Source organism: Heterodontus francisci, chromosome 25, assembly GCF_036365525.1.
Source record: "Heterodontus francisci isolate sHetFra1 chromosome 25, sHetFra1.hap1, whole genome shotgun sequence".
Lineage (NCBI taxonomy): Eukaryota > Metazoa > Chordata > Chondrichthyes > Heterodontiformes > Heterodontidae > Heterodontus > Heterodontus francisci.
This window is the reverse complement of record NC_090395.1, coordinates 59,130,934-59,144,700: the sequence shown is the minus strand read 5'-3', so window position 1 is coordinate 59,144,700 and position 13,767 is coordinate 59,130,934. Positions and strand designations below refer to the sequence as shown.

Sequence of the window (13,767 nt, the reverse complement as noted above, 5' to 3'; positions counted from 1 at the left end):
TTGACCATTGCCAATAGCGGAAGGGACATGCTGTTTGATACGATCCGCCAGTCTTTGGGACGTACGGCCTATATACCTAGCATCATGCTGGCATTGAAATTCATATATCACGTTACTTATTTGTGATAGACAGGACGTCTTTTTGGCTTGAAGCTCAAGACTTGACCAGAGTCAAGCTGCCTGGTTTAAAGCTTGAAAGTTAACTGTCAGCCACCATAAACTGGGGCATTCTCCATAGCAACGCCTCTACTAACCTGGGTTCACTTGCCAACCAATCAGCACTCTCTTCTCATACATTGTAATTCTTGCAGATTGTCCTGATGAGTGCAAGACAAAAAGCTCCAATATGTCTCTATTTTCAGCACTAACCAACAACCTCCTTATTCTTGATATCACAACAAAATCACAGAAAATTATTCTAGAGCAGCAAATTAAGAGTGCGACTTTGCTCTTAGAGTCATAGAGTTATACAGCACTGAAACAGGCCTGTCGGCCCATTGCATCTGTGCCGGCCATCAAGCACCTAACTATTCTAATCCCATTTTCCAGCACCTGGCCCATAGCCTTGTATGCTATGGCGTTTCAAGTGCTCATCTAAATACTTCTTAAATGTTGTAAGGATTCCTGCCTCTACCACCTCTTCAGGCAGTGCGTTCCAGATTCCAACCACCCCCTGGGTGAAAAAAAGTTTTCCTCAAATCCATCTTACCTTAAATCTATGCCCCCTGGTTATTGACCCCTCTGCTAAGGGAAAAAGTTTCTTCCTATCTGACCTATCAATGCCCCTCATAATTTTGTATACCTCTTATGTAATTTGTGTGCAATAGTCTGTTTTTAAATTTGTATTTTAAACTCTTACAGGAGCTTTCAGACACTTCTTCTGGAAACGCTCAGTTCTACAATTGGCACGTCTATAAAGTTTTATCAAATGTCTTTCGAGTTACAGCACTTGGCAAATGCAAAATAATGAAATTGTTGCCACATTTCGAATTTTGGCAGGGCATCAGGACACAAGAATTCAACAAAATTTGGAACCATTTTAAACATGGCTCCAGTGATTGTATCTGAAGAACAATGAACCAACTTTACCTGTAGTCAACATTGAATATTAGTGCAGACAAATTACATCCTGGCTTTTGATCAAGTATGCAGTTCATCAAAAAATCCACTTCTTCCAATGATCCCACTCTAGCTGTTTTCATTATATCAGAAAATATCAAAAAAATCGTTGATTTTACAAGCCATTCTTTAACCAACTTAATCACTAAGATGCAGAACAGAGTGTACAATGTTGATAATTGGAAGCAGTCTGATAAAACATAATTATCTGATACACTTGTAAAAATCCCTCATATTTGGTTCTGAATATAAATTTACAGAAAGATGTAGAATTGGTCTATTCTGGAGCTTTAACTGGGGCTAAAGATATAGGGGTAGAGTTTCTGTCAGGTGTGCAATTTACCAGAAATTGGCCAAACCACTGTAAAAAAAAAATTGAGGAATTCCAAGGACAAGCTATATCCTGCGCAAATTGAGCTGCTGTGATCTTTTAAACAGGCTTTCAAAACATTGCACAGAAAGCCAGTCCCACCCACAAAACTGGCCATACCCCAATCAAATTAATGAGCATGGCAAACTTCCAGCACTTGCGCCTGTTTGCAGGTCTTCATGGAGGCTCCTCAAATTAAACTTTTTTTAAATAAATAAAGCACAAAAGCACTAGTAGGCACCATTTAAATATTTTTAATATTTTAAAACTTAAGTTGCTAACTAACTGACTAGTGTAGACCAATAAAACTAGCAAATAGTCTGTACTGATTTTCAAAGCCATTTTCAGTTATTTAAAATCAGGTTACTCGCAGGTGTTGGACTAGACATTTATTAAACATTTTTTTGTGATAAACCCATTTTCAGCTGTATTAATAAAACTCCATCCAGTTACCAGTCAAATACATTAAGGAATTTCTTTAATACAAGGAAAAAACAATTACATTCTATAATGCTGCCCGAATGTGCTGGCTCATTTAAGATTTTAAGTCTGTGATTATGCAAGTGCGTTTGAGTGGAAACTTGAACTCTAACCTCACTTCTGAAAACCAATTTGTGCCTGGATTGGTGATGCATCGAAAGCAGAAGCTAAGTTCGCCCAATGTTGTCAGTATCATAAGTAAAAGCTTTCACTTTCGATATATTAAGTACTTGTTATAACTTTTTTAAATTGCCCAATGGCAAATTCTTGGTACTAGTTTTTGTAAAGAAAATTTATAAAATTCAAGAACAAACCATATTACCTGTCTGCCAAGATTTGATTTCTGTAATGCTGTATAGCATCAGTCAAACAGAACAGATGTCCCAAGCGCTGCATAGACAAATAGTCACTGCTGTCATGCAGTAAGGTCCCACAAACATTAATGATATTAAAGATCAGTTAACCTGTTTTAGTAGCGTTGGTTGAGATAAATGTCAACTCAAGCATTGGGAGTATTCTTCCAATCCTTTATATCACCTAGAACAGGCATACAGGCTCATCTGAAAGAGAGCAGCACCTCCGACAATACAGCACAAGCTCAGTATTGCATTGAAATATCAGCTTAGATTATGTGATTTTAAACCCTGAAGTGGAGCTTGAACACAGAACCTTCTGCTTCAGACTATGAATGGTACCAATGATCTAAGCTGGCAGTTAACATAAAAAGATATTTTTATTAGTCTAACTAGAAAATTTGGAATTGCACTAAAGAACACATAGAAGATGGAATTACTGGCCTTATATTGCTAGAAACAGCAAATAATATTAATTTAACCGTATTTTTTTTTTAAACACTCAGCTCAGGCAGGCAGACCAGTTTTGGAAGATACTTTTGTCTTTTTTTTTTACTGGAGAAATCCTCTGTACGCATCTATTGTGTAATTTATATAAATGACTTGGATGAAGGGACCAAAGGCATGGTTGCTAAATCTGCTGTTGACAAAGACAGGTAAGAAAGTAAGTTGTGAAGAGGATATAAGGAGACTACAAAGGGACATAGATAGGTTAAGTGAATGAACAAAGATCTGGCAAATGGAGTATAATGCGGGAAAATGTGAAATTGTCCATTTTGGCAAGAATAATAAAAAAGCATATTATTCAAATGGTGAGAGATTGCACTGCTGCAGAGGGAACTGGGTGTCTTAGGGCATGAATCACAAAAGGTTGGTATGCAGGTTCAGCAAATAATTAGGAAAGCTAATAAAACGTTAATGTTTATTGCGAGTGGAATTGAATACAAAAGTAGGGAGGTTATGCTTCAGTTATACAGGACATTGGTGAGACCACATCTGGAGTACTGTGTACAGTACTGGTCTCCTTATTTAAGGAAGGATGTAAATGTGCTGGAAGCAATTCAGAGAAGGTTTTCTGGACTAATACCTGGAATGGGCAGATTGTCTTATGAGGAAAGGTTGGACAGGCTAGGCTTGTATCCACTGGTGTTTAGGAGAGTAAGAGGCGACTTCATTGAAACATAGAAGATCCTGAGGGGTCTTAACAGGGTGGATGTGGAAAGGATGTTTCCTCTTGTGTGAGGATTTAGAACTAGGGGTCACTATTTAAAAGTAAGGGCTCACCCATTTAAGACAGAGATGAGGAGAAACTTTGTCCCTCAAAGGGTCAGGAGTCTTTGGAACTCTCTTCCTCAAAAGGCAGCGGAAGCAGAGTCTTTGAATATTTTTAAGGTAGAGGTAAATAGATTCTTGATAAGCAAGGGGTTGAATAGTTATCAGGGGTAGGCGGGAATGTGCAGTAGAGGTTACAATCAGATCATCCATGATCTTATTGAATGGCGGAGCAGGCTTGAGGGGTAAAGTGGCCTACTCCTGTTCCTAATTAGTATGTTCGTACGATCTTTTCCAATATGTTTCTTGTCAATTGAAGTCTTGCCGCCATTTCCATGACACTATTCAACTGCTAGCATATTGTGGCTCATTAACAAATTCAGCATATGCAAGTGATAAGTTTTTGGAGTAACAGAGCACAGGAGTCAACATCAAAAACGACAAACCAAGATTTGAGTCGCATTATAGATAGGTTCAGCAAAGGGAATTTAAAATCATAAAAGCATTAACTAGTAACTGAGACTGATATTGCAATTGTCAACAAATGCTTTTGGAAAGAAAAAATGAAAATTAGAAAAAGGATTGCAACTATTTCCCAAATAACATTTTTGAACACTCATGAAACAGAGTTATGGAAAATAAGTGAAAGGAGGGATATCAACTGTAGATTTATCAACATTGAATTTAATGTTTCTCCAGTTTACAAAAGGATTTCAGTCAATGCCGTTTACTAGGAACTTAAGATTATTCTTTTCAAAGTTACATATACATATCTCTAGATAAATTTTAGTTTGATAGTAGTTCTGGATCAAGGCTAAACCTTCGCTTGAGCTGTCTTGGCCAGTATTTTGAGGTCGGAGATACATTTGGCAATGCTTTCTTTCTCCTACGAAGAGAAAAGCAAAATATTAGCAGAATCATGCTCTTTTAAGCCACTATATGAACAAAAAATTTTAAAAATTCAATTTAGGAATATATGCAAAGACAAATTGTGTGGCACAATGGTGATCAAGAAAGATCCCTGTCCTGTCAGCCAATCCTAGACAGGTGGCAAAGTGGGGTGAATGCTCGTCTAGGAAAAGGAAAAAGTCAGAGCTCCCTTTCATCTAGCAACAAATTCAGGAGATCTGAATGCCAGAAGAACATAATACTGTCTCCCATTTATTATCTGATGCTTAAGGTTTAATTTCCTATGTGAAGAGTTGTGCAGGTACCAAAGGTACTTTAGAATTATAGCCCAACATGAGGTCCCTCTTCAGGAGTGGTGAGGCAGGAAAGAAAAATCAAAAAGGAAGATTTAAGGAACGGAAAAAGTACATTTCTTTTGAAATTTGGAAAATTAAAAATGAGCAAAATATTGTAATGAGATTAATAGTCGACAGGCAGATTCTCCAACAATCACTTAGTTGTATATGGTAAGCATTAAATAAAAGCTGTCTATTTCAATGGATGCTGTGACTTAGCTCATGCACATGCATGCTGTAAATTGGACAAATGTGCGGTCTTCTTGTACCTCAGACAGGTTTGCCAGCTCTATATTTGATGTACAACTCTCAAATTCTACAGCTGCCCAGCACAAATGTACAACTCCAGCACCGATGTGTGCATCAATGCAAGTTTTTACATACCAACAGTGTAGTTGGTAATTTTGTATTTGCACTATGTACAAAAACCTATGTCTTTCATCTCATTTCTCTATCTACCTGCTGTGGTGTGATACTCTGGATTACACTCTTCTCCACCCAATTAACCATATGTTCTTGAGCAAGCCTTCGCTGTAGATGCTGGAGACCGACTTGGTAATCCAGGCGTTTCTTCACTGCATTGTACACCATATGTAGTCGTTCACGGTAGTTGGTTTCCAGCATCATTGCAACATTATTCTATAAACAGACAAAAACTGTTCAAATGCTTGAAGCTCTATTCCTTCTGATCACATTTGTGACTTGATGCTGTATCAACGTTAGAAATCCATGATTTTATATACACTTTAGCCAGGGCATTTAGCGCTCCATTATTCATAAATCACTACAGAAGTTTTCCCCTGCCCCTAACTGGTACAAAAAACAGAAATGCTGTGAATGCTCAGCAGATTTGCCAGCATGAGACAAAATCATTTCGGGTATGCACCCTTCATCAGAACTGGAAGATATTACAGAACAAAAAGGGAAGTAGGAATGAAAAAGCAGGCAAGGAAAAATAGAATATCCTGCAAGTAGCTTAAGTGGAACTCATGACATGGTTAAATGACAGAACTGATATTAGCACAAGACAGCAGGCAAGAATTCAAAGAAATGAAAAAGTCATTTGCAAGATATAGAACGCATGCATACATTTGGGGGTGGTTAATATGCTATTTTTAAAGAGTTTAAAATGCTCATCGTAAACCAACGCAATCAGTTTGGCACAGTTTTTAATATCTTATAAAATTATAAATAGATTTGCCATTGAACCTATGCTTGTGCCTGCTGCAGAAACTGGCTTTGACTTGCTGCAAAATTCTTGGAGACCCGATATTAACTAACCTATGACAAAACAACATGTAGCCTTTTTCTACATTTATATCAATAGACCAAGAAAAACTCTTAAAATTGATCAAAAATACCACAAGTCAGCTGCAGTAGTCATCATCTCCTTGCAACGAAAATCTCAAACACCTCATTATCCCAATATAAGCATTCCATATTTCATGCTGTGCCTCCAGCTTGTATAGCTCAACATCATGGAATGCTAGCACTGGAAGATCAAGGGAACCAGCAGCAGATACTTGGATTGCTAAAAAGCAAATCCAGTTTTGAGATTCTGGGACCATTCTGCATCTACCAGAGAACAAGTGAATTGCACAGGTGCATGAAGTTATATTAGATAAGTACATTAAGATGTTTGGCAAGTTGCTCCCACAATCTCGAGCAGCAATATACAGTAGAGAACTTTGGCACTTCAGAGCTGATCTGCAGCATGACCCAGGTAACACATGAAACTGTTACTATCACAGGGCGGCACAGTGGTTAGCACCGCAACCTCACAGCTCCAGCGACCCAGGTTCAATTCTGGGCACTGCCTGTGTGGAGTTTGCAAGTTCACCCTGTGTCTGCGTGGGTTTCCTACGGGTGCTCCGGTTTCCTCCCACAGCCAAAAGACTTGCAGGTTGATAGGTAAATTGGCCATTATAAATTGCCCCCGGTATAGGTAGGTGGTAGGGGAATATAGGGACAGGTGAGGATGTGGTAGGAATATGGGATTAGTGTAGGATTAGTATAAATGGGTGGTTAATGGTCGGCACAGACTCGGTGGGCCGAAGGGCCTGTTTCAGTGCTGTATCTCTAAATCTAAAAAAAATCTAAATCACTTAATTCAGGTTGTGCATTTCCTTTTAAAGAAAGAACTTGCACTTATACAGCACTTTAGAAGTGCAGCCAATGTTGTAATATACACAAATGCAGCAGTCAATTTGCACATAGCAAGGTCCCACAAACAGCAAGATAAACTATCAAAGTCTGGTTTAATAATGTTGGATAAGGGATAAATATTGGTTACATCACTGGCTACTGGAGGTACTAATTACTAACATTAGTTATTTACCAAATTCAAAACTGTTGCAAGTGACAAGATTATGCCAATTAATACCAATAATTAAAATTAGAGCAAAAAAAAAAAGGGCCACAGGAATTTTTCATAGGATGGACCATTAAAACAAAATGCATTCGTACCCGCTTTGCATCAAAAATGTGGTGACGCCCTTCTATTCTCCACTGTTCCTTTTTCTCCTCTTCAATAGCTTCTGCCAGGCTGTTCATGGCTAAGTCTTTCACTTCTTGTGCTTTTTCAACTTTGGTCTGTTATTGTCAAACAAAATAGGCCATATAAAATGCAGCTGAATCATAAATATATCACTGGTATTTTGTGAAACATTATGAAAAATGAGAATTTGCACAGAATATTTCAGAGGAACTGCTGAAAAGGGATATGTTCTTTTTTTTAAATTAACATTTAACCAATTGCTGCAGAGGTCACTAGCTTACCTTTAACCACTATCCTAAATATGCTTATTAAATTCCAGAAAACAAAGAAGTCCCCTTTTTACACAACCTTTCTTGTATGTTTAATGTGCTTTTCTAGATTAAAGCATCACAACTGAACAGAGTTCAAGCTTGGAAAGATATCCAGCTTTTGTACCAAGCTCAGGCATTAAATCTTATTACTCTTACCTCATTCAATTTGTCAGCAAATTTTGCCACATCCTTGCCATACTTTTTGACACCATAGAGGATAACAATGCCAATCGATATAGCTGTAAGTGTTTCATGGTTAATGATGTAAATTTCCTTTGATAGAAGGTAAGTCAACAGCCCAGTGCCAAACATATAAGGGCCTATAGGAAAAACACAAATGAGTTGGTACAAAGATTGATCCTAAAATTATTGGTAAAAGTGACCAAAGTTAGAACATTTCCTTCTGTTCATTAAGATTCTACAATAACTAGAATATAATTTATCTGTAACAGGCAATTCAGATTTGAAGGAGGGTCCGAAGGGTCCCGAAGAAGGGTCACTGACCCAAAACGTTAACTCTGCTTCTCTTTCCACAGATGCTGCCAGATCTGCTGAGTGGTTCCAGCATTTCTTGTTTTTATTTCAGATCTCCAGCATCTGCAGTATTTTGCTTTTATTCAGATTTGATGTTTGACTTAAAATGGTACACAAATTCTGTTTCTATACAAAGTTGCACACAGAACATTCAAGTCCAAAACACAATCCAGTGATCGCTTGCACTAATAGCCAAACACTTTCAACTCCACAACATTAAATATTACTGTCACAAATAATGCTTTAATGTTAATTATACTTTGGATAAAGTACTGTCAACCTGCAGGTGATGAATTTGAAAGTACACCTCTGTTGCTCATTTATGTAAGAAAACTTTCCGACATGATAGAGGTTTACAAAGTTATGAGCGGCATGGACAGAGTGGATAGTCAGAAGCTTTTTCCCAGGGTGGAAGAGTCAGTTACGAAGGGGACATAGGTTTAAGATGCGAGGGGCAAAGTTTAGAGGGGATGTGAGAGGCAAGTTCTTTACACAGAGGGTGGCGAGTGCCTGGAACTTGTTGCCGGGGGAGGTGGTGGAAGCAGGTACAATAATGACGTTTAAGAGGCATCTTGACAAATACATGAATAGGATGGGAATAGAGGGATACGGACCCCGGAAGTGCAGGAGGTTTTAGTTTAGGCAGGCATCAAGATCGGCACAGGCTTGGAGGGCCGAATGGCCTGTTCCTGTGCTGTACTGTTCTTTGTTCTAAATACAAACCTGGACTGCTGACTTCATAGTTCTGATCCAAGAATAAAATGTTCACAAAAACTTTTTTTTCTAATGCAAAGCCGCGGAAGTTAATAACCTGTACTTCAATGCATCACACAAGGATAAATAACACAATTTGAAAAGAGGAACTTACCACACATCAATTGAATTTGCAAAGATATTTTGTACTGACCTGTTACCCCAGTTTTGGGATACAAGAACTGGAAGAATTCTTCTGGAATCAGACCATAGCGCACCTTGCCTCCTTCCTCTGGAAGTGGTGGCACTGGTGCCCGAGACTGACTGCTCATATGAAAAGTCCTGGACACTGGCAATAAACTGGAAAAAGAAACATTGGTGCTGCATAGTTTGCAGATTTCAGACAGATATTAGCAAATCACAGCACAGATTACACTTTTTATATATTTTTTTGCCAAATAATGCTCCCTCAATGCAGTGACACATAATACTTCCAATTTATATAAATCTTGCTCCTTCAGGAAAACAAAAGCAACCTCAATTATTTCATCTTTTTTCCAAATTAGAATAGTACTGCCCCATTATGGATTTTGATAGCAAAATAAGGCGAGAAAACTTGTGCACTGAAATGAGAAATGCAAGGACATTCAACAATTATAGTTTTGCAACTTGTTGCGTGGTCATGTCCAATTGATTGCAAAACATGTGCCATTTTGTTCAGCTTCAACAATAATCACACTTCACACAAACCTTTGTTACTAACCTGGCGCTGATAGGAGCTGATGTCTTCAGAGCAGAAGCTGAAAAAATGATTATACATAAATGCTTAAGACTAGAACCAACGAGTCATTAAACGCCATTAACAAATGACATACTCTTTTTAAAAAAAAATACATTTTTTATGGTTAAAATTATAGATATCTGCAAAGAAAATGCAACCGCCCCATTTCATGCACCTAGTGACTGTATCCTGTATTCCCAAAGTCTGAGGAACACACAGATTTAATCTGCTATTTCCATTTCCAACACCAACTATTCTTGCACAGTGAACGAGATTGCCAATTCAAACATACCAAATGTTGAAATTTTGGCAATCTCACACCCACTAGAAACTGTACCAACACTACCCAAACTCATATCACAGATATCTCAAGAATCAGCTGATGCCAACTCCAGTGCCCGATTGAAGATAATGTCCCAGAGATGAAAAAATAGCATTAACTGCAATTTTTTTCCCCAATGGTAAAATATTGCCTCAGCATTCGAGTTGGTCGTTTGTTAAATGTACAGCACAGGAAGGGGCGCAGAAACAAACCTATGGTCTACTCAGTCCCTCTTTTAAAATGGAGGCTAGGTGACTAATTTTGACTTACATTTCTTTGAGTTTTACTGTAGAGGGAGGGCACTTTCTAAAACACTCGGTCTCTCCCATTTCTCTTTCTCTTTTGGGCCTCCTTATCTCGAGAGACAATGGATACGCGCCTGGAGGTGGTCAGTGGTTTGTGAAGCAGCGCCTGGAGTGGCTATAAAGGCCAATTCTGGAGTGACAGGCTCTTCCACAGGTGCTGCAGAGAAATTTGTTTGTTGGGGCTGTTGCACAGTTGGCTCTCCCCTTGCGCCTCTGTCTTTTTTCCTGCCAACTACTAAGTCTCTTCGACTCGCCACAATTTAGCCCTGTCTTTATGGCTGCCCGCCAGCTCTGGCGAATGCTGGCAACTGACTCCCACGACTTGTGATCAATGTCACACGATTTCATGTCACGTTTGCAGACGTCTTTATAACGGAGACATGGACGGCCGGTGGGTCTGATACCAGTGGCGAGCTCGCTGTACAATGTGTCTTTGGGGATCCTGCCATCTTCCATGCGGCTCACATGGCCAAGCCATCTCAAGCGCCGCTGACTCAGTAGTGTGTATAAGCTGGGGGTGTTGGCCGCTTCAAGGACTTCTGTGTTGGAGATATAGTCCTGCCACCTGATGCCAAGTATTCTCCGAAGGCAGCGAAGATGGAATGAATTGAGACGTCGCTCTTGGCTGGCATACGTTGTCCAGGCCTCGCTGCCGTAGAGCAAGGTACTGAGGACACAGGCCTGATACACTCGGACTTTTGTGTTCCGTGTCAGTGCGCCATTTTCCCACACTCTCTTGGCCAGTCTGGACATAGCAGTGGAAGCCTTACCCATGCGCTCATTTAAAGTATTAAATGATGCAAAAGTTGGGATGAAGCACTATAATACAAGATAACCAGAGTTTATCGTGAAACAGGGCTGTGTTCTCGCACCCACACGTTTTGGGATTTTCTTCTCCCTGCTGCTTTCACATGCGTTCAAGTCCTCGGAAGAAGGAATTTTCCTCCACACAAGATCAGGGGGCAGGTTGTTCAAGCTTGCCCATCTAAGAGCGAAGTCCAAAGTACAGGAAGTCCTCATCAGGGAACTCCTCTTTGCTGACGATGCTGCTTTAAACATCTCATACTGAAGAGTGCCTGCAGAGTCTCATCGACAGGTTTGTGGCTGCCTGCAATGAATTTGGCCTAACCATCAGCCTCAAGAAAACGAACATCATGGGGCAGGACGTCAGAAATGCTCCATCCATGAATATTGGCGACCACGCTCTGGAAGTGGTTCAAGAGTTCACCTACCTAGGCTCAACTATCACCAGTAACCTGTCTCTAGATGCAGAAATCAAGAAGCGCATGGGAAAGGCTTCCACTGCTATGTCCAGACTGGCCAAGAGAGTGTGGGAAAATGGCGCACTGACACGGAACACAAAAGTCCGAGTGTATCAAGCCTGTGCCCTCAGTACCTTGCTCTATGGCAGTGAGGCCTGGACAACGTATGTCAGCCAAGAGCGACGTCTCAATTCATTCCATCTTCGCTGCCTCCGGAGAATACTTGGCATCAGGTGGCAGGGCCGTATCTCCAACACAGAAGTACTCGAGGCGGCCAACACCCCCACGAAAGATGGCAGGATCTCCAAAGACACATTGTACAGCGAGCTCGCCACTGATATCAGACCCACCAGCCGTCCATGTCTCCGCTTCAAAGACGTCTGCAAACGCGACATGAAGTCCTGTGACATTGATCACAAGTTGTGGGAGTCAGTTGCCAGCATTCGCCAGAGCTGGCGGGCAGCCATAAAGGCAGGGCTAAAGTGTGGCGAGTCGAAGAGACTTAGCAGTTGGCAGGAAAAAAGACAGAGGCGCAATGGGAGAGCCAACTGTATAACAGCCCCGACAAACAAATTTTTCTGCAGCACCTGTGGAACAGCCTGTCACTCTAGAATTGGCCTTTATAGCCACTCCAGGCGCTGCTCCACACACCACTGACCACCTCCAGGCACTTACCCATTGTCTCTCGAGATAAGGAGGCCAAAGAAAAAAAAAATAGGGCAATGGAGTCTGTGAAGAAACATTCAGCAATTTGGCATTAGACCCAAATATATTCAAAGCTGCAAGTTGTTTTCTAATTCAATATCTAAAATAGATTCCAAATGCTGCCACACCTCATTTCATATGGTGACTTTAGACTATCTTCACCATAAAAGATATAAAAGTACCGAAATAGATACTACCACTGAATGGATTAAAGGTAACTTCAACATTCAGGAACACAAACTTTTGAAGATGTCATCCAAATTTAATAAAGTCTGTAAATGTATTGTTTCACAATACTCTACAATGGTTAAGACAGTATGGAGGATACATGAGATTTTGCAATTAAAACCCAAAACATTATGTACCACATGGTAAGATACTTGAACACACTAGCTTCTAGAGAATATCACCATGACATTTATAGAATAGTACATCTAGATGTAGTAAAATAATTAAGCTTTTACTATAGACGACTATTCATTTTAGCACACTGGAATTCTCTACAAAACACACCAACTCTGACATTGAGTTTACTTCTGGATCACTATTTTAATGCCAGAATTTAATCTCTCAAATCCAGGTATTTCAGGATTGGGATGGCTTTTCACCATTATTTTCATACTGTAATCTGGATCAGTCTCTAGAATTTGAAACTCTGTTTCATTAACATACAGTAATGAGAGTCCAATCAGACAAGTATTTGAAGTGTCTCCCTTGTTTTGGCTTTGACACCTGTGCTGCATATACCACTTCCCCAGCTACTGCATATAAGCATTCAAACTCCAAACGCCCTGATCTATGCAGCTCCCCACAGACATCACTTGTTATAACATGAACTGCCTGGCCAGAAAACAGTGGGGCCAGAACCCACAATAATTTCAAAAGGGGACTGAATAATAGTTAGAAAAATCAACATAAATATGAGGAAAGGGCAGGAGAATGGGACTAAGTGATTAACTCTTCTATTGTGGGTTTATTTCTTAAAGTGTTGAAAATTTGATCAACCTGATTTCTACTCAGTACAAAAATATTCACGTAACTGGTCAGGATTTGTTTTATTGGGTGCAGAAGCCGTGTGACCTTTTAAGCTCTGAACTGTATTAAGTCGACTAACTTTGCATGGAGGACATGAATATCCAGGCCTCAGCAGCAAGGACTTTTCACCCGCTCGATTAAGAAGCAGAGTATTCCACACTCTATCTATAGGAGTACTATCGGTCGACCGGCTATCTGAGGGCCCTCGGAGCGGGATCCTCTCCCTTTCCCCTATGTCCTTGTCTGACCGAATCAACATCTCCCACACACTTTCTTCCTTACCCGAAGCCAGAACGACGCGGGACAACATGCTCTCAGGTCCTGAGCACGCCTTTTCCTAAGAAAAAACAACTGTGCACTCCAATAACGAAATGGGAGGGGAATTGGAGGTTCCCGGCAAAGTTACAGCCTCACTCTCCACCACCAACCCCCCAGTCTAAAATGGCGGCTGTCGTAACCGGGAGAGGACCGCAGAGCACGGCGG

The 13,767-nt window shown here is 40.2% G+C and overlaps 1 protein-coding gene across 2 annotated transcripts; it reads right to left on the bottom strand.

Annotated features, from left to right (window-relative positions):
- Positions 1-4,258: 4,258 nt before the first annotated feature.
- atp5pb (ATP synthase peripheral stalk-membrane subunit b) lies at positions 4,259-13,752 on the bottom strand. Of its 2 annotated transcripts, none has more exons than XM_068057276.1 (7): positions 13,566-13,752; positions 9,637-9,673; positions 9,088-9,254; positions 7,803-7,966; positions 7,305-7,430; positions 5,298-5,477; positions 4,259-4,480 (listed from the first exon to the last, which is right to left on the bottom strand). In XM_068057276.1, the coding sequence occupies exons 1-7, from the start codon at positions 13,591-13,593 to the stop codon at positions 4,409-4,411; spliced, it is 774 nt and encodes a 257-aa protein (XP_067913377.1). In that variant the 5' UTR covers positions 13,594-13,752; the 3' UTR covers positions 4,259-4,408. The 2 variants fall into 2 exon arrangements, with proteins under 2 accessions (XP_067913377.1, XP_067913378.1); XM_068057277.1 differs by having other exon boundaries at positions 9,088-9,233.
- Positions 13,753-13,767: the final 15 nt, after the last annotated feature.

Coding starts and splice junctions, on each gene's coding strand:
- atp5pb (XM_068057276.1), bottom strand. CDS start 13,593: ATGTTGTCCCGCGTCGTTCTGGCTTCGG. Junction 9,674..13,565: donor CCGCGTCGTTCTGGCTTCGG/GTAAGGAAGAAA, acceptor TCATTTTTTCAG/CTTCTGCTCTGAAGACATCA. Junction 5,478..7,304: donor ACATTTTTGATGCAAAGCGG/GTACGAATGCAT, acceptor GTCTGTTTATAG/AATAATGTTGCAATGATGCT.